Here is a 24,499-nt window from a genome sequence, read left to right on the forward strand (position 1 = left end):
GCTGCTTGCGCTCTAAACCTCTATACTGAATGCCTTCCAATACTAGCCCATTAAACTCTGACTTTGGAAAAGAGCATACATTCAGTAGTAAGTCCTGAAAGTAAAGACAACATGCAGTGTGCTTTTGAAATACTAACTACCATAACCATGGTATGATCCTGATAGGCTTTCCTCAGTTTCTTCCTGAATGAAGTGGCAATAGGACCCCCTCAACCACTCCACTGGATCATGCTGGCTGCTTATGATTTGTGTCTCAGCTTTATGAGACCTCCCCAGATAAGCATTTCCTGATTAACCAATCTGAAGTTTGCTGCCCTAAAATCCCTCAACACATCACGGTTTTTTGTCTTCACATACTCGCCACTATTTGAAATTAACATTCTTCATTTATTTGTGCATTATCTGTCTCTCCCTTCTACTATATACTTTTCACTAAAGTCCTTTCCCTTTGTGTTCTGTGCCCTACCCTCCACATCTGCAATACTGCCCAGTAGAGATTAAATGCTCAATAAATGTCTGGTGAGTGAATGCAAGGTTAACACTGATGACCATAACATACTAGAGAAAGAATGTCTCAATAGGCAGCAGCGTGGTCCTGGGCAAAGGGAAGCAGGTGGTTGGCATGGTGGGAAGCTGAGAAAAGGGAGGCCAGGTCAGTAATCACAGGTTTTATGTCTCTAGCAATGTTCAAAGAGGATGCATTAGCCCACATCAGAAATACACTAGCCACTAGCCAGATGACAAGTGTGCCCTCAAGTGGAACTGTATTTGTCCGTCAGGGGGTCCTTCCCCAGTGCTCCACCCCCATCTGCTCTGGGCTCCACAGTCACCAAGCAACATTCTGATCATCACTTTACTTCTGCTACAGATACGGACATAAGGAAAAAAACATGCAAACTAAAAAACACAAATATCTAGTTGGCTTGAAAGTTTTAGTTCTCATTTAATTGCCTAAATTTTGGGGCACCTGGGTGGTTCAGTCGGTTAAGCGTCCACCTCTTGGTTTCAGCTCAGGTCATGATTTTGGGGTAGTGAGATAAAGCCCTGCCTCAGGCTCCATGCTCAGCGGGGAGTCTTCTTGTGATTCTCTCCCTCTGCCCCTCCCCCCCCAAAAATAATAAATCTTTTTTTAAAATGCCTAAACTTTGGGAGCCTGGGTGGCTGAGTCAGTTAAGCATCTGCCTTCAGCTCAGGTCATGATTCCGGAGTCCCGGGACTGAGCCCTGAGTCGGGCTCCCTGCTCAGCACGGAATCTGCTTCTCCCTTTGCCCCTCACCCTGCTCATGCTCTATCTCTTTCTCTCTCACTCTGTGTCTCTCTCAAATAAATAAAATCTTAAAAAATACATAAAAATAAATAAAATGCCTAAACTTAAAAAAAACCTAGGTTTCGCATGACCTTGGTAATTGAGGAACCACCTTTCAAAGCCGCTCTTCCATTGGGCATACTGAAAATCGCGTGAGACTTTTTAGGGTGACACCCCAGTGTTCTATTCCTTACATAAGGCTTCAATGTAGGAAGTCAGTTGATTTTACCCTGTATCTTTGTATTCAACATGCAATACTCAACATTAGCTGTTTCTGCAACTCAAATTTTGTGACCTTGGATATGCTGCTTAATCTTTATGGGTCTCTGATTCGTCTCTGTAAAATGAGAGCTGTAAAACAAGACGATGTTGACAGATCCTCAAAATAGGTGACAATATGTGAAAATTATGTGAAATTATGTAAAAAATAAACACCTAGAAATATATAGTAGGGATCTAAAAAAAAATCCAATAAATTCCATCAGTTTGCCTTATGGAAATATACCTTGTCTCGTGATTTTATTAATCTGAATTCAGGACCAGAAAACTGGTGAAAAAGTAAAAAGAACACAGGATTAAGCAGAGAAGGAGGAAGCAAAGGAGGGAAGGAAAGAAAACTCGTTACAAGGGAAGTCAGTAACTCAACACATTTGTTACAAAAGAACAATTAACCTCAGAGTGGGGTTATTTGTAAAATATGCAGCTTTTCTAAGAATAAGGTATTGCTAGACACCCTCAACACTACTCCATCAAGCCACCTCTAAACCTGAAGTAGTGGCAACTGAATGAGAAAAGGATGTGCAAGTTACACAAAACCACTCCAAAACCTGCTGCAGCCTCCACAGACCCATTCATTGCCAATTTATACAAAGTTTGCCTTTCTATTCTACAGAAGCAGAGAAGCAGTTATAAACACAGAAGAGGAAGCATCTCAGAAGAAACAGCCGCTGATAATCAAAAATAAGGCACACTCATACAGAGAAACATCCTGCCAAATGCAACATTTGAGCCATAGCTCTTGGGTGAGCTTGCATCATTCACATACACGCTTTAGAGGCTTCCCATCCTGTAGTTCTGTATCTAACACAAACACAAAATTTTACTGGTGCATAAAATCAATTCTAAGCATTTCTTGAAATCCCGTCAGTATGGAATTGTTAGGGCAGAAGAGGGCAATTTTCAGTAAATCTGTGTTTAAATGTCATGTAACATGCAAACAGCTTCAACACCAAGGACATGTGAACACAGCATCAGCAAGGACAGCATCTGCAGTTTCTTCCTCACTTCAAATCCCTAGTGTTCCATCATTTCAGACAGCTCAAGGGCCACATGGACCACAACCGCCCAAAAGAATTAACTTCAAAAATTGGATTCGAAATCTGTACTCCAAAAGCAAAGAGACAGACTCAGTTTAGAAGTTAGAAAGAATGTGGCAATAAAATACAGGAAGAAAAATGTAAGCATTTCAGTGCTATTTATTAGCTCTGCAGTCTACCTGTTCAAATGTAACTCAAGTCAGGCAGCATTCCAGCATAATGTGTCAAAGGAAGCAGCAAAAAGACTCACCTGCCCTGTACTAGTGGTGGGTTGATTTACTGTCTACTCAGACTGTTATGGGTTTGAATCAGTACAAGCTATTTGTTCAGAGTCTCCGATTCATCATCTATATAATACTTTCATAAGAAATAACTCTGAATAAGGGTTAACAAACATTATAACTTGCCATTTGGTAAAATCCTAAGCTGTACTGAAAAGTACCACACCATCAGTTTGAAAAGCTGGAAGAAGGCTCAGAAATCCCAGAAATCTAGCACCTACAGGTAAGGATAGTGAGAACCAGAAAGCAACGCTTGGCAGAGACCCAAGAACAGTCTGAGCTCGTCACCACAAGACTGTGGACATGATGGTGGGTCTCACTCCTGACAATGTTTATGAATGGAAGCAAACATTTTACCACCTGCAATACGAACCACCAGGTCCCAAAACTATATCCCCTCAAGTGAACTCACATAGTTCTATGACCGTGCACTCCCGTCCCTCGGGTACGCTGGTAGGGATCTCAAGTGCTCTAGGAGTGTCCCGGCTGTCCAGTCCTATTCACTAATTTCTGAAAGAGCAGCCCTAAGTTTCTTGTCCGTGGTTGACAGAAGAGGTTTTTCAACACATGTGAACATGCTCGTGGCTTTACTATTTATTACTCGGAAAACTCAGTCAAGGGTGCTATTAATAAATATGCTTACCAGTGAAAATAAATGAGTAAGTGCCTGCCAATATCTATAAAATGCTGGGACAAATTCTGACATGAATACACACTTAAAGAAAACACAATCTTCTAACTTTAATTCAGTAACAATAAAGATGGTAAAGAAGTTCAGAAACATGAGAGAACTTGAGACGTATACAGATTTATCCAGCCTGCCTCAACTGCTGAAGTAACCACACCCCAGGCACATGGATGCTCATACACTCATTTACTCAAAGCCTTTTTCAGGTTTTTAAGAATCAAGGTAACTAAAGCAACATGAACACCCTAAATACAGATGCTTTTCCATTATTTCATTTCCTCCCTAAACTTACATTGCTTGTGTTTTTATGGGTGAAAATTTCACCCCAATAATATAAGATTAGCCTAAAATTTCTTACAGATGCTAAGGAAAATTTCAAGCAGAGAGACATTGCTTTTTATTTTATTTTTTAAAAATATTTTATTTATTTGACAGCACAAGCAGGCAGAGAGGCAGGCAGAGGGATAGGGAGAGACAGGCTCTCCGCTGAGCAGGGAGCCCGATGCGGGGCTCGATCCCAGGACCCTGGGATCATGACCTGAGCCGAAGGCAGACACTTAACAACTGAGCCACCCAGGTGCCCGAGACATTGCTTTTTAGAGCTAGTATGTATCTAATTTGATTCTTCATAGTAAAAACAGTTCAAATAATAATGTATATAGATCAGTAAGTGCAAAAGAAGGTAAGAATTTTAAAGTAAGCTACAATTAATACCAAGAACCCACAACTAGCAGTCAGGCCCCAAATCCTGTTCATGAAGTAAGACCAGGAGTCCTTGACCAATACAAGGTTATCTAATTTTATACTATCATTAAAAAAAGAAAATTGTCCTTGACCAATACAAGGTTATCTAATTTTATACTATCATTAAAAAAAGAAAATTGAAACAAGGTAGGGCCTATTAACAATGACCTTTCCTAGCTCTCCAGGCAGCCGGTGACCCACTGACATGAATATCTAAGATGACAGCAAAACAGCACAATTAGAAGGACTCAGGCTGCATAAGGGAAGCTTTTCTTTGCAACCCTTCCTCTATCAGATAAAAATGGCAGACCTAGTCAGACTCACAGAGCTCTGGTGCTATGGTTTAAAAGATATAAAAACACAAAAGGAGTACGTGGAGTACAGACAGCACTCTTTTTGTTTTTCACTTTTATATTTTAGGGTACTGTTTAGGGAAGGGGTTACAATGCTTCTTTACAAAGAACAGGGAAGTCCCTTGTTTGAGCTACCAACCTCTTAGCCACACAGAAAAATGTCAGTCATCCATTTGTTAGCACCCAAATCTCCTTCGACTGCTTACAATACGCACCACACATTTTAAGGGGCCGTTGAACCCAGAAAAACAAAGGAAGCCCTTGAAAAAGAAAGCGATCTCCCTAGCACTACCCCTGCCCTTATCACTGAGTCTGCATGCCTGCTGGTAAAGCACGGTCACATTGTTTCCACATGCTCAGGGCCCTTGAAACTTGTGCAAAAGCATTGGAAAATAAAACTGCATAAACGTCGCATTTCAAAACATAAGCTAGTAGTGGTAGGTCAGCCATGTGGGCTAGAATAATCATTAATTAAACCATAACCTACAAATGTCCCTGACCTGAGACATTTTCTTATTGGACGAACAGGCATAAGAACACATTGTGGCCATGGGCGTATTTCAAAAAGAATATCGGTATAACTCACTCTTAGAAACCATTAAAAAGGATTGTCTCTTTGCCCCTTTCAGAGGTCATAGCACAATTTCACAGGCACAAAAAATTTAAAATGATTAAAAAATAACTCTCCATTTTTCCATCAACATATAATTGTACAGGCATAATTAAGCTGCTCAGATTCAATACAAGAGAAGTGTGTACTGCTGGAGATGTGTTCCAGAAGAGCTTATAGCTCCCTTTCCTTGGACCACATGGAGATAGTGCCCCACACCAAATGTAGTACAAACTGGAGACACAGGACTAGGGTTACTTACCTTATAAAAGCTGAATTTTTTCCTCTTGATTAGAAGTCACAAATGGTTTAAGTAAAACTCCCTTCATTTGTTCTTCCAGCGAGCCAAATCCAGCTTCCCATTAACCCAGTCCATTGCAGATAATTTCACACAGCACACGCTTCCCAGTTCCCAGCCCAGCAAGGATAATCACATTCCAGCGGGGAGTGAACAGATGGTGGATTCCATGGTAACCAGCCCTCCTAAGGCGATTGGTAGAAGTGTGTGACTACAGCTTATTGGGTAACAATCACTGTCTTTGTGCTCCAGCCTTGCAAATCCTAAAGGAAGCAACATATAGCCACTCACATGTGCAAGGGCTTGCCTAGCAGGTGTTTGGCTATTTAAACAAGGCAATGCAGGCCAATTAAAAGCTTTTCAGCGAATCTACCCGTGGCGGTTCAAAGTCCTAACGTTTCAGATAGTGTCCACTGCTCATTCAGGGAGAAAGGTCACAAGAGGCTTAACTTGACAAACAGAAAATAACACTTGAAAGTTAACTTGAAAATTCAAGATAAAGCATTCTAGAAATTTAAGCTGCATCAGCAAATCATTTTCTGATTTGCAATCCACATGAGAAGTGAAACTGGTTTTGTATTTAGAAAGATTTTTTTAAACAATAAAACTTTTAAATTTGTGGAACTACCTTAGTTTGAAAATAAGTTTTCAAAACCAATTGTTTTATAAATGTGCATATAATCATTTAAAAAAATAACTTGTATACATTCATTTTTACTGTGTTCGTGGATTTCGAGGTTGAGGGGAGGGCTACTGAATTTAAATTTTTCATTAGAGCCTTACCCAATCATGTGATTGAAATCTCTTCATTATGTACTTTCCACAGGTTTAATTTGTTCCTGCAATCACGTAAGTTAAATGTTGATTCAGCAGGAAAACAGCTTTCCCTAAACCCGTGGTGCTCAAGGAATCAGAGAATAAGTCCTTGAAGGAGCAAAACCAAATACTATTTCACACCAAAACCAACTATTAGAGGTAATGCACAAATCTAAAACAAATAAACTCCAGATACTCCAAAAATCCATTAGAAATAAATTTTTAAGAGAGCAAAGAAATAATTAGGATAAGCCTAAGGTGAAAACAAAACAAACCTTGTAAGCTGTGACTAGAAGTAGAGCCTCTTGCCTCCACAGTTACCTCCTATCTTAAATTTAGGAGTTCTTTTCCTGGCAAGAACATAAATGAGACAAATACTGAAAGGAAGTAGACAAAATTATTTGCAGATGATGATTCTATCCGGAAAAAAAATCAGAGAAATCAAGTAGGATATCATTTATAGTACCAGAAGCTCAGTGAACTAGACAATAAATCAATATAATTCCTATAGAAGAGCAAAAACTATCAGAATAACAATGAAAGGGGAATTACTAACAAGGACAAGGCAAAGTATACAATTCTTGGGAATAGTATCAAGAAATGTGTGTGAACTACTTGGGGGAAAAAGAATGAACTCTTACCAGAAGGGGTAAAGGAAAAACGAAATGAAGACACCTAGTATTGTTGCTGAATACAAAGATCTCTTTTAAAGATGCCAAGTCTTCCCAAATTACCATATAGTGTAGTAGTAAAATCTCCAACATACTTTAGAAAATAAATTTAACAAAGTGACTCTGAAATTTATTTGGATTTCAAAAAGATGAAAATACCAAAGAAAATTCTATATGAGAGGAGCAATAATGGGTAAAATAACTATACCAAGTTTTTAAAACATGCTATAAATGCAATATACCGATACCCCCCATATTTATAACTCCAGGAAAAACTTCTTTCCCATTAAATTGCAGACTCCTACATCTAATTACCTATTGAACATCTCTGCCTGGATGTTTAATAAATATCTCAAACATAAGCCCCCAAAACTCAACTTCTGATTTTCTCCCCAAACCTGCTCCTCCTGCATCCTTCCTTGTTTTTGGAAATGGCAACTCCACTCTTGCAATCATTCAGTCTAACACCCGAGAGCCCACCTGCTAGCCTTCTCTGACACCTTCACATCCAACCTGACAACTCATGTCATGAGCTATTTCTTGCAATCTGGCCACTTCTTACCACCTGGTCTCCTTAATAATTTAACTGCTTCCATTCACCTCCTATAGGCTATAAAACCTAAATGGATAATGCCAATTCTCTTCTCAAAACTGACATTCCCATTGCACTAATGAAAAGTCCCATTTTGTGTGATGGCTTAAAAAGCCCTTAATAGCATGGGCCCCATCCCCATTAACTCACTTAACTCCTTTCCTACAACCTTCTCCTGCCTTCCCCAAGCTCTCCAGTCTGACATTTTGTCCTCTCCTCTGCACTTTCTCAGTAACTGCAACAGTGACAGTGTTTACCACAGGCCAGTTATCTGTACACATCACCCCCGAACCCCACCAGACTGTGAGCCCTTCAAGGCCAGGGACTACCACTCTGGACTCTGTGCTCCCAATACCAAGCAAAGGTCCTTGTGTATTGTGAGCACTTATTAAATCTGTAATGAGTAACAGCTTGCTGCAGAATTTTTTATTCCAGTGCAAGTTTAGAGGCAACCTAACAATCTAATAATAAATGAATGACTGCACAAGTAAGAATGTGTACTTGCTAGAATATCACATGGTGATTAAAAATACGGTCACAAAAATGATGTGGCATAAGGAGAATGCTGATGGTATATTAATAACAATATACTATTTGCTGAGCCCTTAGTATATACCAGGCACTGTAATAAGTACTTCACAAATATTTTACTTGAACTTCACAGGGACTATAAAATAGATCTTACCATCCTCATTTTTGAGGTGTGGAAACAGATACTCAGAAATTCAGCTCTGTGCTCTATGTCTCACTGCTAAGATTTGAACCTCATCTGTGACCAAAACTTGGGTCTAAGTCATTATTGCCTCACTCCCTCCTGGAAGTAAAGGGGAAAAAAAAATAAATACATAACTGAATACTCACTATGAACAACTACATAAAAAAAGATTCTTAGGAACAAAAGCCTAGGCTTACCTACCTCAAAATTATAAGAGCAGTTGTGAGGAAGAAATATTGGCGATATTTTCCTTTCTTCTGTTTTCCAAAATTCCTAATGTCAAAAATGATTATTTTCTAAAGATAATATGTATTCCTACGACACATATTCTTCAATATTCACTCTCCTACATTCTTGGGTGGATCTACTAAGTAGCAAGATACAATAACAAAATCAAAATAACTTGACTCACAATTTCTAGAGAACTGATTCTAGGGGAATGCGTGAGAAAGAAAAAACAGTGGCAGATCCAAGAAAGGCACGTCAACTATAGTGCCCTCTTCGGAGCTACGGTCACCTCTGGGCATTCTGACCCTGTCTACGACGACAGTTCCTCAAGCCGCACTGCCCAGAATCGAGTAACAGGACCTCCAAATGGAAGCTGCAGGGCACGTGACAAAGACCCAACAATCCTCATCAAGGTTCTCAAGGTGAAAAAGTGTTGCAAGCAGAGAGGCCTGATAATTTATCTTCTTCTAATGCTGGGCGGGCAGCAACACCGCCTGGAATCTGCTGGAGTAGCCCCCGTGTCAGCTACGTGAGGAAATAACCTTGCGAGCATTGTTCTACTTCCCTTCACTATTGAAAGTACCTGGTTTCATTCACCCTTAGTTGACCTTTCTCTTTTTCTTTTTTTTTTTTTAAGATTTTTATTTATTTATTTGAGACAGAGAGAATGAGAGAGAGAGAGCACATGAGAGGGGGGAGGGTCAGAGGGACAAGCAGGCTCCCTGCCGAGCAGGGAGCCCGATGTGGGACTCGATCCAGGGACTCCAGGATCATGACCTGAGCCGAAGGCAGTCGCTCAACCAACTGAGCCACCCAGGCGCCCTCTCTTTTTCTTAGTATGAAGTTTTAACCTGGAAGATACTCTAAGTCAGAGGTTCCCAAACTCTTTCGAATTATGGAGCCCTTAGCCTCTCATGGAACTCCAGGCCAACAGAGATCCCTAACAGGCTCACTTATTTAATGGTTAGGTATAAACAATAGTTAGTAACTATTTTTGACCCAGCAACTTAGCACCATTTGAAAATGTAATATAAAACAGTTGCAAAAAAAAAAAATACTAATTTTTCTAAGATTTTATTTGAGAGAGAGAAAGAGCGTGTGCGCATGCACCAGTGAGGAGAGAAGCAGAGGGGGAGGGCTCAGAGGGACAAGCAGACTCCACGATAAAGATGGACCCCGACACGGGGTTGATCCCAAGACCCCAACACCATGACCAAGGCCATGACTGAGTGAAACCAAGAGTTGGACGCTCAACCAACTAAGCTACCCAGGTACCCTGAAAAATTAATATTCTTATTCCACTCTTCAATCACTACCACTACTTACTAATGGCATGTGGGTACCTGTTGGGTTTGGGCCCTGCAAAACCTCTCTCACCACAGGATCACAGACCTTGCCATCCTCATTCTTGCTTCACATTGATTTTTACCAGGTTATTTGCTTGTTATCACAATAACCTGCCAACACCCCAGCTCTGCAAAACTAGGATGTCACCGAAAGAAATACAGTTCAATCTAATACTAAAGCAGAACCACCCAGAGCTAAGAGTTCCCACAGTGTTTGATAGATGTTACTGTACTTCTCTTGAAATGTTAAAATACCCTCCAGGTAGCACACCTGTGAGCTGGTGGCTGTGCCCCAGAGCACCTAGGCATAGGCACGTATTTTGGCAATGATGTTTTTAAGCTCTTAGATTTTGCAGTGCCCGATGACAGAAAGACTCCCTAATGAGAAATTCAAAAGCCTGGACTGCCTGCTTAGCCACTCGAATGACAGGGGCACACCATTTTGCCCTCTCCATCCTGTGTGCTTCAGTCACAAAATGAGGGAGTTAGATCATCTCCAAAGTTCCCTTCTGTTCTAAAACGGTAAGAATGAATGTTAGAGGAAGGAGGGTTCTTCCTCATTCTTTTTTATTTTATTTTTTATTTTTTTTAAGATTTTATTTATTTATTTGAGAGAGAGAATGAGAGAGAGCACATGAGAAGGGGGAGGGTCAGAGGGAGAAGCAGACTCCCTGCCGAGCAGGGAGCCCGATGCGGGACTCGATCCCGGGACTCCAGGATCATGACCTGAGCCGAAGGCAGTGGCTTAACCAACTGAGCCACCCAGGCGCCCTCTTCCTCATTCTTACTAGTTTCAGAGGAAAAGGAGAAAGGGCTAGAGCAGCCAGAGACAAATATTTATTTTCCAGAAGGAAACCCAGGCTAAAATTTAGGTGTGCTATGATAAAGGTTTGAATGTGAGGTGTTACTGAAGTACCAGGGGAGACGGGAAGTGCATCCCACGTAGGGCACACTTTGAGTGACCCTGCCACCAGTGCCGTGCTTTCTGTGCTCTTTCTACTCTTGCCAAAACTCCTTCTGGACAAAAGGTTTGTATGATCAAGTGACTGGATAGTGTCAGGGTTGGAGTCTGACAGTGAAACAGATTCAAATGACCTATCCTGATTGGAGATCAAATTTGTCATGTCTTCCTAAGAAGCACCAGATTAAACAACAGCACCAACCAGGCACAGACACACTGAAACACAAAATACAACATTTGTAAAGAGGTGATATTTTCTCAGATATTTGCACTGTGTTACTGAGAATTTTGTATTCTTAATTAACATTCTATAAGGTTTTTTTTAATTTGATTTTTTCTTTTGCAATTAGTTTTAAGAAGATGATTTAGAACAAAAATGTAGGCAAGGGAAACAATGGAAAAAATGAACTGTTGGAACTTCATCAAGATAAAAAGCTTTTGCACAGCAAAGAGAACAGTCAACAAAACCAAAAGACAGCCGACAGAATGGGAGAAGATATTTACAAATAACATATCAGATAATGGGCTAGTATTCAAAATCTATAAAGGCCTTATCAAACTCAACACCCAAAGAACAAATAATCCAATCAAGAAATGGGCAGAAGACATGAACAGACATTTCTCCAAAGAAGACATCCAAATGGCCAGCAGACACATGAAAAAGTGCTCAACATCGCTCGGCATTAGGGAAATCCAAATCAAAACCACAATGAGATACCACCTCACACCAGTCAGAACAGCTAAAATTAACACGTCAGGAAACAACAGATGTTGGGGAGTATGCAGAGAAAAAGGAACCCTCCTACACTGTTGGTGAGAATGCAAGCTGGTGCAGCCACTCTGGAAAACAGTATGGACGTTCCTCAAAAAGTTGAAAATAGAGCTACCCTATGACCCAGCAACTGCACTACTGGGCATTTACCCCAAAAATACAAATGTAGTGATTCAAAGGGGCAATTCAATGTTTACAGCAGCAATGTCCACAATAGCCCAACTATGGCAAGAGCCCAGATGTCCATCAACAGATGAATGGATAAAGAAGATGTGGTATATATATATAGGCAATGGAATATTACACAGCCATCAAAAAACTGAAATCGTGCCATTTGCAACGACATGCATAGAACTAGAGGGTATTATGCTAAGAGAAATAAGTCAGTCAGAGAAAGACAATTATCATATGATCTCACTGATATGAGGAATTTAACAAACAAAACAGAGGAGCATAGGAAAGAGAGGAAAAAATAAAACAAGACAAAACCAGAGAGGGAGACAAACCATAAGAGACTCTTAATCATAGGAAACAAACTGAAGGTTGCTGGAGGGGAGGAGTGATTGGGGGATGAGGTAACTGGGTGATAGGCATTAAGGAGCACCCGTGATGTAATGAGCACTGGATGTTATATAAGACTGACCTCTACCTCTGAAACTAAAAGTATGTTAATTAATTGAATTTAAATTTGAAAAATTTTAAAAATGTATTTGCGGGGTAAAGAGTACATTATGAGCAAAAGAAAACACAATGAAATAAGTGGAACTTTTCTGCCCAGTTTGCCCCCCCTAACCACAAGAGAGATTAAGATGATACAGTAATAAGTCTAGCCTGATTTGATGGAAGCAATTTCTTTTTAATCGCCCATCATTCCCCTGTTGTGGTTAGCATTTCAGAGAAGTACTTTCGTTTCTGGGACCTGCCCAGGTACAATATTGTAAAGAAAACAATGTTAAGGAGGATAAATCTAGTCATTTTTCATGATAGTCCAACCATCAGGTAGACTCAGGTCTAACAATGCCCCAGGGATTTTTTTATTTTTCCCCTTAAGTAGGCTCCATGCCCAACATGCGGCTTGAACTGATGACCCTGAGATCAAGAGTTGCATGCTCTACTGACTGAGCCAGCCAAGCACCCCAGAGGGATAACTTTTAATTAAAATCAGAAGAACAATGTTGTAGTCCAATGAGAATAACGGGATCCAATTTTTCACATCATTAGATTATCTACTGCTCTTTTCCTTAGGGTAATATTCCCTCTCCTTCCAAATCTTTAACATTGACTCTAAAACAGAGGTGGGAGGAAATTATGCAAGCACTGGGCCCTAGTCTGTTGCTTTCCACATTCTCTGTTCATACCCACATTTTTTTTTTTAAGATTTTATTTGCTTGTCAGAGAGACAGAGAGCGAGCACAAGAAAGGAGAGGGAGAGGGAGAAGCAGGCTCCCCATTGAGCAAGCAGCCTGATGCGGAACTTGATCCCAGGACCCTGGGATCCCAACCTGAGCCTAAGTCAGACACCGACTGAGCCACCCAGGTGTCCCCATACCCACATTTTTTAAAGAAGTGACTCATTTAATTTGGAATCTAGATGTTTTAATTTTTTTTTTTAAAGGTTTTATTTATTTATTTGACAGAGAGAGACACAGCGAGAGAGGGAACACAAGCAGGGGGAGTGGGAGAGGGAGAAGCAGGCTTCCCGCTGAGCAGTAGAGCCCGATGCAGGGCTCGATCCCAGGACTCTGGGATCATGACCTGAGCCGAAGGCAGACGCTTAACGACTGAGCCACCCAGGCGCCCCTAGATGTTTTAAATTCTTAAGAAAATTCCAGAAATATATGAAAGTTGGAGACTCTTTACAGGAAGTACATATGTATAACAATATACATTTCTGCTAATGTATTAATTATATTAATAAATATATTTAAGTTAAATGTTTATGAGAGGGTGCAACAAGTAAAAAACGGGGTAAGAACAAAGAACGTTATGTAAACAAGACACTGGGCTTCCACAGTTTGCAAAGTTCCAACCTAAACTCTATAGTATGTTTAAGAAACACAGAGTTTTCCCTCTGGTGCAGGGGTGGGGCCAGGTAAGGTGCTAACAACCTAAAACAGTGATATATATATGTATATATATACATATATATATATAGTACTAGGTAAGTGGCAAAGATATATCACACAAATGTCATTCCATAAAATTTTCAAAATATCAACATTATGAACATTCTTTTAAGAGGCTGAGATTAGGCCAGAGTGAAAATGACAACCCAGGTTTTGTGCTCATAAAATTCAATGCTCAGTAATTAACTCTTAAAGCTCAAAAAATAAAATATCCTGAAGGACCAATGCATGCAAACCACTATTACTTTAGATGAAATTTATACAAAACTGTTGAGCTTAAGTTGTACAGGATTCCCTTTGTTAGGAGAGAAAGCAAATCCTGCAAAAATAATCAACTGAACCCTTACTGTTGAAACCTGGGGATTTATTTATGGCCTCTCCTCTGGTCTTATAAAATCAATTCTCTCAACCTAACTTCATCTTTCTACCGTCAGTCCAAACCCCAGATAGAGGAAATTATTGAAAAGAGTAGCCAGGCTTTCTTTGTGAGCAAGGATCCTTTAAGACTAGGACTAAGGTATACTCAGTGAACACCTGAAGGTGTGTGAGTTTGTTCTGTGTGTGGCAGGAGTTTGTGTGTGTGTGGGGGGGCTGTATATAGGAGGATGCACATGTGGGTGAGGAGGGTGTGTGTGGCAAGTGGGACATAACTGCATATTCTGAAAAGCTTCTTCATCTGCCCTGGAAATTATTTCTAAATGCCCTGGGTTCTTTTCTGAGATAACCAGAGGATAACTGGTTGAATGGGGGTGGGGGGGCGGGGGCGGCGCAAATCATGGTTAGTTAATGCTGTGAATATAGACTGCCGAACTCTGGGCAAGACGGGAGAGACTGATTCAACTTCTTGCCCCAATACTTAGTAGTTGGGTGACTTCTGAGCTACAATCTGAGCTTTGAGACTTGCATCTAAGAAACTTAGGCATAATATTTGGTACCTTCCTCTCAAGAAGATCAAGATCACATAGGTGAACTCTCTTTGAATACCTGGAAAACTATGCAGCTGTAAGAAGTTTTACACGGATTTAAAAATATGGTGATGGGACACATACACACACAAACAACTGTTTACTCTGTGAGCCAAGAATAGCAAAGAATGATTTCCTGTCATTAAAAAAAAAAACACAAAACACTGAAGTTCCTTTTAAAATAAAAAACAAAACCCCTCTGAGCTCCATTTTCTCTGTCAAGCTATCTAGTCTTGTTCCTTTCTTTCTCATTCACACTTCTCAAAAGGTGGGAACTCTACGGCCAACTGCCTTTTCCTCAGCTCATCTCTGTCTGACCAACACGCACCTGACCCTGCTCCCATCAAGAGGAGCAGGGACATTCCAGTTGCCCAATCCACAGGTCACTGTTCAGTTCCCATATCCCTGCACTTCCCCGTGTACATCTGACTGTCCTTCTCCACCTTCTCCCTCCTCAGTCACATCCCATCAATCAGGTAAAGTCAATAAATGTTCACTGAAAAAACATTCATAAAATACGTCACAAGTCAATGTGTTTGGTTATTATACACCAACTCAATGGCAAAATATGTAGTTATCAGCTCAAACATGGAAACCCATTAACAGACTAGAAGTTTTTCATCTCTCTACGTAAGAAAACAAGGTAAATGATATCTTACCGAGTATATCGCTGGAGGGGGTTCAAAGACCTTACCAGCCCTCATAAGCTAGTCTGCTGAACAGTTGTATAGGAATTTAAATACTTCCTTACCACGTTCTAATGCCAAACCTCATTCCTGTTTCAGATCCTCTGCGCTTGCAGTTCCCTCTGCCTAGAACATTTCCACGAATTTTCCTCTTGCTTCCATAACACACTTCATACAAGTCTACACTTAGATGCCACTTCTTCAGGTGGCTCTTGGCTTTCTCACAACCCCATCTCTTTTGACTTTCTACCTATCCCAACACCTTGGTCTCTTTGTTACTTAATAGCATTTATCACTGCCCAACATTAAATGTTGTTCTTTCCCCACTCATTTTTTTTCCTGGCTCCTATCCTAGAAGGTAAACTCCATGAGTAAGGGAGCTTTGTTTTGTTTACTAAGGAATCCATAACACCTGGTCCAAAGCAGGTGCTCCTTAAATCTTTGTTGCAAGAACAAACGAAAAGAATAAAAAATGGTAGGGACTGAATGACGACAATGTAAGCGTGGGCTACACCACTGTAACCTATGTGGGAAGTGACCATGGAACCAGGTCACTGGCACATCTGAGCGAATGGAAGTGGAAATAGGTAACAACTTTCTGAAGCAAGTTGAGCAGGTATGCTCACTAGTCTTGAACAAGCAGGCAGGAAGCCTGTGTGCAGGACTAATGAACCTGACTCATCAGGATACCATACTTTGTCCAGGACTAGAGAATAGGGCTCAAAGGGAAGATGGCTGGCAGCCCAGGAGATAATAAGGATCCTATGGAGGTCACTAATATTCTAGATGCTTTCTGAGGGAAAAGTGAAAAAGAGATGTCTGCCTTAGCAAAACTGTAATTCAAGTGAAATTTTTTAAACTTTCTTTTGGCACTTTCCTATTTCTTTGCTCTCCTACAGGGTGGCTGGACAGTGACTGGTGACTCTGACACCAGATCTCCATGTTCCCCGGCTATGACCCAGGCTTTACCTCATAACCTAAACCTGGCAGTCATCTAAATCCTAACCCTATTCCAATGGGATCACACTATGGGGTTTTCCTCTTGAAAACAGTGGAGTCAGCCAATCTGGGAGTCGAAAGTAGCTGGTCAGTTCCTAAGCCTCCAGTTATATTCTCTTCATTTGTCTCCCACCTTCACTGCCTTGTCACTGGAGAGCAGGACTGCCTCCGCTTAGGGCAGAACCAGCTTTTTATCTCTTCTAAAGCTAGAAGAAATGCTAACTCCCAGGCTTGAGTTTTTAAAAAACCTTTATGATTAGTAATGCATGTTTGCTGCAAAAAAAAAAAAAGAGAGAAATAAAAGGCAATTAAGCAGCTTACTCCCACTACCCAGAGATAACCCCTAATTATTGTTTTAGAGTACTTATTCTAAACTCTTTTCTGCATATGCATATACCTATACAGATGTATGTATCACAAATGTTTTATTTTTACAAAAACAGTGTATTATATATCCTGCTTTACCTTTATTAAAAACTATACCAACTTCAGATACGCACTATATTAACATGTTTGTAAGTATATTTCAGTAAGAAGTACAATTTTTTTTTTTTTTTTAAGTAGGCTCCACCTTGAGATCAAGAGGCACATGCTCTGGGTGCCTGGGTGGCTCAGTCAGTTAAGCTTCTGCCTTCAGCTCAGGTCATGATCCCAGGGTCCTGGGATCAGGCCCTGTGCCAGGCTTCCTGCTCAGTGGGGAGTTTGCTTCTCCCTCTGCTTCTCCCTCTGCCCCTCCCCACTCATGCTCTCTCTCTCTCCCAAATAAATAAGTAAAATCTTAAAAAAAAGAAAGTGTCACATGCTCTAGTGACTGAGCCAGCCAGCTTCCTCCACCCCCAAAGTACAACTAATATTAACTGCTATGCTCACTGAGAAAATCTCCACTTTTAGTTAACTCTTGCAAATATTTCTACTAAACAAAAATATCTTAATGGCTACAAAGTAATGTGTTTTTACAAATTAAGAAATTACAGAAAGAAAATTAAAATCGCCTATAAAGTAATCATGTAGATATAATCATGATCAATATTTTGATGCATTTCCTTTAAAACTTTTGCATAATATGCATCAGGATTAGGATTTTTTTAAACATTGTGCTCTGTAAGAAATTTTATGAAATCATTCCAAAAGAAGAGTTTGCTTCGTTTTTTCTTAATTATGTCAGGGTAGAAGGGGTTTAAAAGGTGACTTTGTGGGGCACCTGGGCGGCTCAGTTAGTGGTTTCCGACTCTTGATTTCAGCTCAGGTCATGATCCCAGGGTGGTGGGATCGAGCCCCATGTCAGGCTCTGTGCAGAGTCTGCTGGAGATTCTCTCTCTCCCTCCCCACCCCCCTGCCCCATGAGCTCCCTCTCTCAAATAAAATCTAAAAAGAAAAAGGTGACTTTGATATGTAATTAAGCTATTTAACATGTTGTAGTGGTTGGTATTGTTAAGGAACATAACTTCTATAACAGTCCAATAAATATCAGTACAGTCATTTCAAGTTTCTTCAAATAAACAAAACTTTCCACCCAAGAAGAGTTGCCACCCAATACAAAGGAGACTTATTTTCAGCTGCTGTACCATTTTCTTCTGCAGGTTAAGCTAATTTATTGTGCAGAGTCGCTATCTGACTTTCTAGTAAGGTTTCTTTCTTTTTTTTTTTTTTTTAAAGATTTTATTTATTTATTTGAGACAGAGAGCATGAGAGGGAGGAGGGTCAGAGGGAGAAGCAGACTCCCTGCCGAGCAGGGAGCCCGATGCAGGACTCGATCCCGGGACTCCAGGATCGTGACCTGAGCCGAAGGCAGTCGCTTAACCAACTGAGCCACCCAGGCGCCCTAGTAAGGTTTCTAATAGCCTCCTAAATGCTGTTCACTTTGCAGGATTTTCAACTGTTAGCTGAATAATGCCTCATGCAAGATCAAACTCATGAATTTTTAGCAGCAACTGGAGTGTGCTACAATTTGATTCTTTCTTTACAAATGGGCAACATAGGGGCACCTGGGTGGCTCAGTAGGTTAAGCCTCTGACTCTTGATTTCTGCTTGGGTCATGATCTCAGGGTCATGAGACTGAGCCCCAGATGGGGCTCCACGCTGATTCTCTCTCTCCGTCTCTCCCTGCCCCTCCCCACCAAAATAAATAAATAAAGTATTTTTTAAAAAATGGGCAACACCGTGTTCAACAGAACTGTAATGTCAGGAAACACATACACATTGCCCTCCCACAATCCCCCCTCCCCCACCCCAACCCGAATTGCCATTGCTAAGGAGAGGATCAATGTTACTTTTGGTTTAACTCATAAGACTGCAAGATTTATGGTTTTAGGTTAAAGTACCATGTCTGGGAGCAATACAGCCCACACTTACACCCAACATGATTTATATGTTCAACCAAGGAAACCCTGAGGCCTTTCTAATCATAGAGTTTCACAAACACAAGAAATTAAAGTGCTTTCATTTCAGTAGGGTGTATACATTTTCTGAAATGAACTAGAAGATCCAAGATTCCTTACCAAAGAAAGGTAAAAAAATTGTCAGGTTTCTCAAGGGAAGAAATTTCTCTACTTAGTACCATGTCATCCAGACAATTCTATTTAACAAACATTTACCAAGAATGTTATGTCACATGCAGATAATAAAGAGGTTTAAAAGTTATTCCTTGCCCTCACAGACCTCACAGCCTAACACAGTGGTTCCTGTGTCCAGCAACATAATGGAATTCTTTGTAGAAAATTCTGAATTGCCAATTAAATTTCTTTAGTAGATTGTATGACTACTCAAATTTCTATTTCTTCCCAATTTTTTTTCCTCAGTTTGTCTTTCCTTTTTTTTTTTCCAAGTATTTTCTAATTTCCATTTTTTTTAAAAGATCTTTTTAGAGAGAGAGAGAGAGATTGAGTGTAAGAGTGGGGGGGGAAGGGCGGAAGGAGAGAGAATCTCAAGCAGACTCCTGGCTGAGCAAGGAACCCAACACAGGGCTCAATCCCAGGACCTTGAGATCATGATCTGAGCCAAAATCAAGAGTTGGCTGCTTAACTGACTGAGCCAACCCAGGTGCCCCCTTAGTTTGTCTTTCAAAGACATCTGTCGGGCGCCTGGGTGGCTCAGATGGTTGAGCGTCTATCTTCGGCTCAGGTCATGATCCCAGCGTCCTGGGATCGAGTCCTGCATTGGGCTTCCCGCTCCTTGGGAGCCTGCTTCTCCCTCTGTTTCTCTCTGTCTCTCATGAATAAATAAATAAAAAATCTTAAAAAAAAAAAAAAGACATCTGTCTTTTTCATCTAAGTTGCTCATAATAAGCACTTATTAGCCTTTTAATATCTGTAAGAATCCTGACACTGAAATTGTTTTTTATTCTTGATCAGTCTCAACAGGGATTTATCAATCTTATTATTTCAAAGGAACATTTTGTTCTATTTTCTCTATTGTCTGTTCTCTACTGCATATTTTTTATTTTTATGTTTATTACGCCTTTCCTTTTATTTACCTTCACTGATTCTAAAACTTCTAATATAAGCATATAAAGCTGCACATATTTTTCCAGTTTTATAGTTTTTTATGGCAGAAAAGTATTCCAATACCAATTATTCCATCATGGCCAGAACCAAAATATCTTTCGTGGAGTGCTTTCTTACTCTGTACTTAAAAATCAAATTAGAAACCAATGAAACAAGTAAGGAGGAAAAAGTTCCCCATTATGGTGAACATGTAGGTTTATCGAGCACATATAGAACCCATCGGAGAGTGCAGCTAAAGAACTATGTTCTCAGTGAATGATTCCCTGATACTTACTTTCAATCCAGTGAGAACTGTAATCCAAACCTCCATAATTTTCAGTGTAAAGAAATTTATGGGGAAAGTGCAGCTAGGAAGACATTGCCTCGAAAAAACACATACACTGCTCCCACCCAACAATGCAAAGCCAGTTCCTTTTCCTTCCCCTGCAGTGATGCGTACCCCAGTGGCTGCCATTCCATTAATAAAAACCTTTTCATGACTGGTAAATTCTCTACCCTTTCCTACAATGTGTATAGAGCACTATACTAGTGAGATGAAATGAAATAGAAAACATGGTCTATGCTTGAGATATACACATACCCCTTGACCCAATAATGCCACCAAAAGACATGTACGAAATGTTCATAGCACCATTCAGCATAATGATCAACGTCCATCAATGGCAAAATGGAAATAAAAACTCTTCACAATGAACAAAATTACTGCTACAGTGTGTAATGGATTGGCCACAAGCTTTGGAAACCAATGATTCTGGACATGAATTTCAGTTCTACTTAATGTAATATCAAATATGTAGATATGAGTATATAACCTCATAACCCTGCTTTCTCCATCTGAAAAATAGGGTCATATCACCTGTCTTACAAGATTTTTCTGAGGATTTAAAGTCATGTGCATATAACACAAAGCACTATGTCTAATAGGTGCTCAGTAAACAATAAGTCTAGGATTTAAGAGATGGAACTTCTATCCCTCAGGATCAATACCAGACTTCTTTATACATAAACTTTCTTCTTCACAAGAAGATGTGCCACCGGACCTGCCAAACCAATCTGCAGCATTTCTAAGTTGCCAACTCAGTCATTGGTAAAACTACACAAGAACCAGGTCACGGCATTTTATTACTCAGCTACTTTATGAACCCATATGCAATTGCAGCTGTCAGCTCTAATGTCAGAGGATCAAATGAGTTGGAAAGATTAAACAAATGGGCAGGAGAAATGCCAATAAGTGCATAAACTGGACAGGAGTCCAACTGGTTCAGTTACAAAGTTGATCCTTAAAACTCCATGCACACTGTATGCACACACTTTATAAAGAGAAGCATATGCAGGTTAGGATGCCTGAAAAGCAACAGAATGAAAATGGGACAAAACATCCCTTAGTACTACTGTGGTTTTCAGCCTAACCCTGAGCCTCCTTTAGTCTTAAAAATAAATCTATTCATACTTGTCGTTAAAGAATAAAACACAGAAGTCCTACAATAAATCTCACTTTGACTTCTTTTTAATGTAAAGTGTGTGTGTGTGTGTGTAAGATCTGGTATTTAATAGCAACCAGATTCTAAATTTTAAAGTTATAATAAATATTAGGAGAAATGACTATTTCTATGTATAATACATATTCAGCAAAATTTTTACTCACTTATAAAGAAAAGTCAGGATATTAACTTATATTGCCATCTAAACTAGGAAGGAGAAGGCGGAGGCAGGGCAAAGAAAAAAAATAAGTCTCCTAAAGTCTTGAAATCAAATTTCCTGATCCAAAATAGTTCCTTGAAGAGTCAGGCTCCAAAATTTGGTATCTGACTGTATATGCCTATTATCCTAGCTAGTTCTATTCTATTAAAATTTATCATTAGGCCTATCAAGTTTTAAAAAGAAGATACTTTTAAGAATTTATGAGTAATTCAAAGTAACTCTAAATTCAGTTCCATTCATTCCACTAGAAAGGTCAGTACTCCATCTTGGTGCAAGTCAGTGACATAGGGGCTCTGTACAAAGGGATTGAAGAACAAGAAGCTTTTTCTTTCTTCTCTGGCTGAATTACTGGGAGAATCCCAGGCCATTTCTAACCTAGTCGAAACAAAGAAAAACTTTGGCCAAAGCCTTATGAATCTGTGTTTTTCCAGGCACCATGTTTTCAGAGCCCATGCTTGATTTATTTTGTTGCATGGATCTAGTTATCCAATCATATGACGTGCACAGAAGAATCAACCTTGTTAGGGAAGTCCTCTTTCAGTTTTCCTCAATGATCCATTTATTTGCAAAAGTTCTACAGATTCCACTTCTGTTTGTCTCTCTAAAGAAAGCAATGTCATCCACATTTGAAAAACAGCTAGCACCCAGGCTGTCTGCCACACAGAAGCAAAAGTTTAAAAAAATGTGAGATCCGTAAGTTTAAACCAACATGGCACCCAACACATTTGTTTAAAATCCTAATTCAATGTTTGCAAGTGCAATTCAATTGCAAAATGCAATTCAATTCCTGCACTTTGCAAGATAGTCTTTTAATTTAAAATGATGGTATTCTCAGTTACTTTTAATCCAAAATCTTGAAAAATTTTAAATATCTAATAATAGAGGATATGTTAGCTAAATTAAAGTACTACCTTTTTTTTTTTTTTAAGATTTTATTTATTTATTTGACAGAGAAACGGCGAGAGAGGGAACACAAGCAGGGGGAGTGGGAGAGGGAGAAGCAGGCTTCCCGCTGAGCAGGGAGCCCCATCCCAGGACCCTGAGATCATGACCTGAGCCCAAGGCAGACGCTTAACTCCTGAGCCACCCAGGCGCCCTAAAGTACTACCCTTTTAACAGAACCATACAGCTATTGAATTTTTACTAAGAATTTTTAGTAACAAAAAATAATTTAATGTTACATGGGAAGGGAGAAGCATGATTAAAAAACATCCACATAAAATAGGACCTCAACTTCACAGAACAAAGAGGAAACACACATCAAAATGTTAGTTACACCTTGATGTTTATTTTCTTTCTTACTAACCAAGAATAATCTGTTTAAAATTGTTTTTCTGAATAAAGACATTCAGTGGCTTTTCAGTTAAATACCAAAGACCATGAGAACATTATTCAGCCACAATGATAGAGTATCTAGCCAACTAGAATTCAGATTCTAGTATGTAATTTCAAGAAATCCTTGAACTTGCACATGACCAATGTACCTTGCTCATGTTTTAGAAGTAGAGGGAATTTTATCCCCAAATAACTGATGACTAAGAGAATATTAAATACACAAATAAGTTCTAAGAAATTGACTAAAGTATAGCTTTTATGTATTAGAAACAGAAGGAAGGAAGAAATGGTTATTAGAAATAGATGGCAAGAGGTTATAATAAAAAGTGTCAGATAAAAAGGGTCAACAGTTTCACTGAAAGCACAGCTCATGTTCACCACTCCTGGGGACACTGCTATGCTACGCATCCCAGCGAGAAAGGCATCACCTCAAGGTACCCTACAGGGACCATGAAAAGAAGACAAAGTACACCTTCATGCTAAAACCACACCACAAAACCATTCTAAACAAGAGCCATAATTTCAATAGTGACAGAAATTACTTATCTTTTAGTAGTAATCAAAAAAGACTAATACCAGTTACTTCATCTCCTCATATACTTTGTATATTCAAAAGTTTCAAATGTTTTTAACCTGAGATATTTCAGAAATAGAAATTGCAAAAATAACAATACTCACAGACCCCCATAAAGGATTTTTTTCCAACAACATCCAGCAGTGCCTTTTACTCTTCTGATTAATCATACTTATCTCTTGCGTGTGGAAGAATTACTTGGATCTATGATTTATGGGTAAAACCTACAGGTCTGTATTTAGACACCAGACACGCACACATCTTCTGTCTGACATGGTGAAGAACTAACTAATGGGAAGTGCAGAGCTAGGTTTCATAACTCTTCTAGCACTGATGCAGCCTCAAAGATCTACGCAAGTAGAGCATTTCAAAATTCCATGAAGGTATTTCAAAATGCAGTGAGAGCTCTACGATACTGGGGTAGAATGGGAAGGATGGGGCCAATGGCATGTGATTTTACTGCAGTTACAGCCTTTAGATTTATAACAAACTATCCTTTAAAAATAGGTTTTAAAGGGTCTTAGGATTTTTTTCATGTTCATCATAAAGTCCTAGGAAATGTTGAAGAGCAAAACACAGTGAAATAGTGTTTATGCTCTCCGTTTCCTGAGCAAAAGGCCTTCTATTTCCTTCCTGGGCTACCTAACAATGCCAAATAACTTCATAAAAACAACAGGATTTTAAAGGAGGAGAGGTACCAATAAGCAAATTTCTCATCCTTGCCATGAATCAGAGAAAATTACTGATTAAAGTCAATGCTTTAGTTAATAAATCACAGACTTCTCAAAACACCTAATAGTTTATCATCATGTTAATTTAGCATTTACATAACAATCCAAATGCTAATTTCCCTTTCATGTGATATTCAGATGTTGTCAGAATCAAACTCTAATACTGAGAGTCAGTTCACTTT

General features: G+C 39.6%; 1 protein-coding gene across 2 annotated transcripts in view; it reads right to left on the reverse strand.

Annotated features, from left to right (window-relative positions):
* FGD4 (FYVE, RhoGEF and PH domain containing 4) overlaps positions 1 to 24,094 on the reverse strand; it is a 135,440-nt gene extending 111,346 nt beyond the window's left edge. The window contains exon 1 of one of the 2 annotated variants that reach the window (XM_035027933.1): positions 23,691 to 24,094. In XM_035027933.1, coding sequence (XP_034883824.1) covers positions 23,691 to 23,700 — 10 coding nt within the window. In that variant the 5' untranslated portion in view covers positions 23,701 to 24,094. Of the gene's footprint in view, positions 1 to 5,560; positions 6,192 to 23,690 lie in introns of those variants that run through there. The other variant, XM_035027934.1, reaches the window with a different exon arrangement.
* Between the last annotated feature and the right edge of the window lie 405 nt (positions 24,095 to 24,499).

Source organism: Mirounga leonina, unplaced genomic scaffold (genome assembly GCF_011800145.1).
Source record: "Mirounga leonina isolate KUSES-001 unplaced genomic scaffold, KU_Mleo_1.0 Mir_201, whole genome shotgun sequence".
NCBI classification, from domain to species: domain Eukaryota; kingdom Metazoa; phylum Chordata; class Mammalia; order Carnivora; family Phocidae; genus Mirounga; species Mirounga leonina.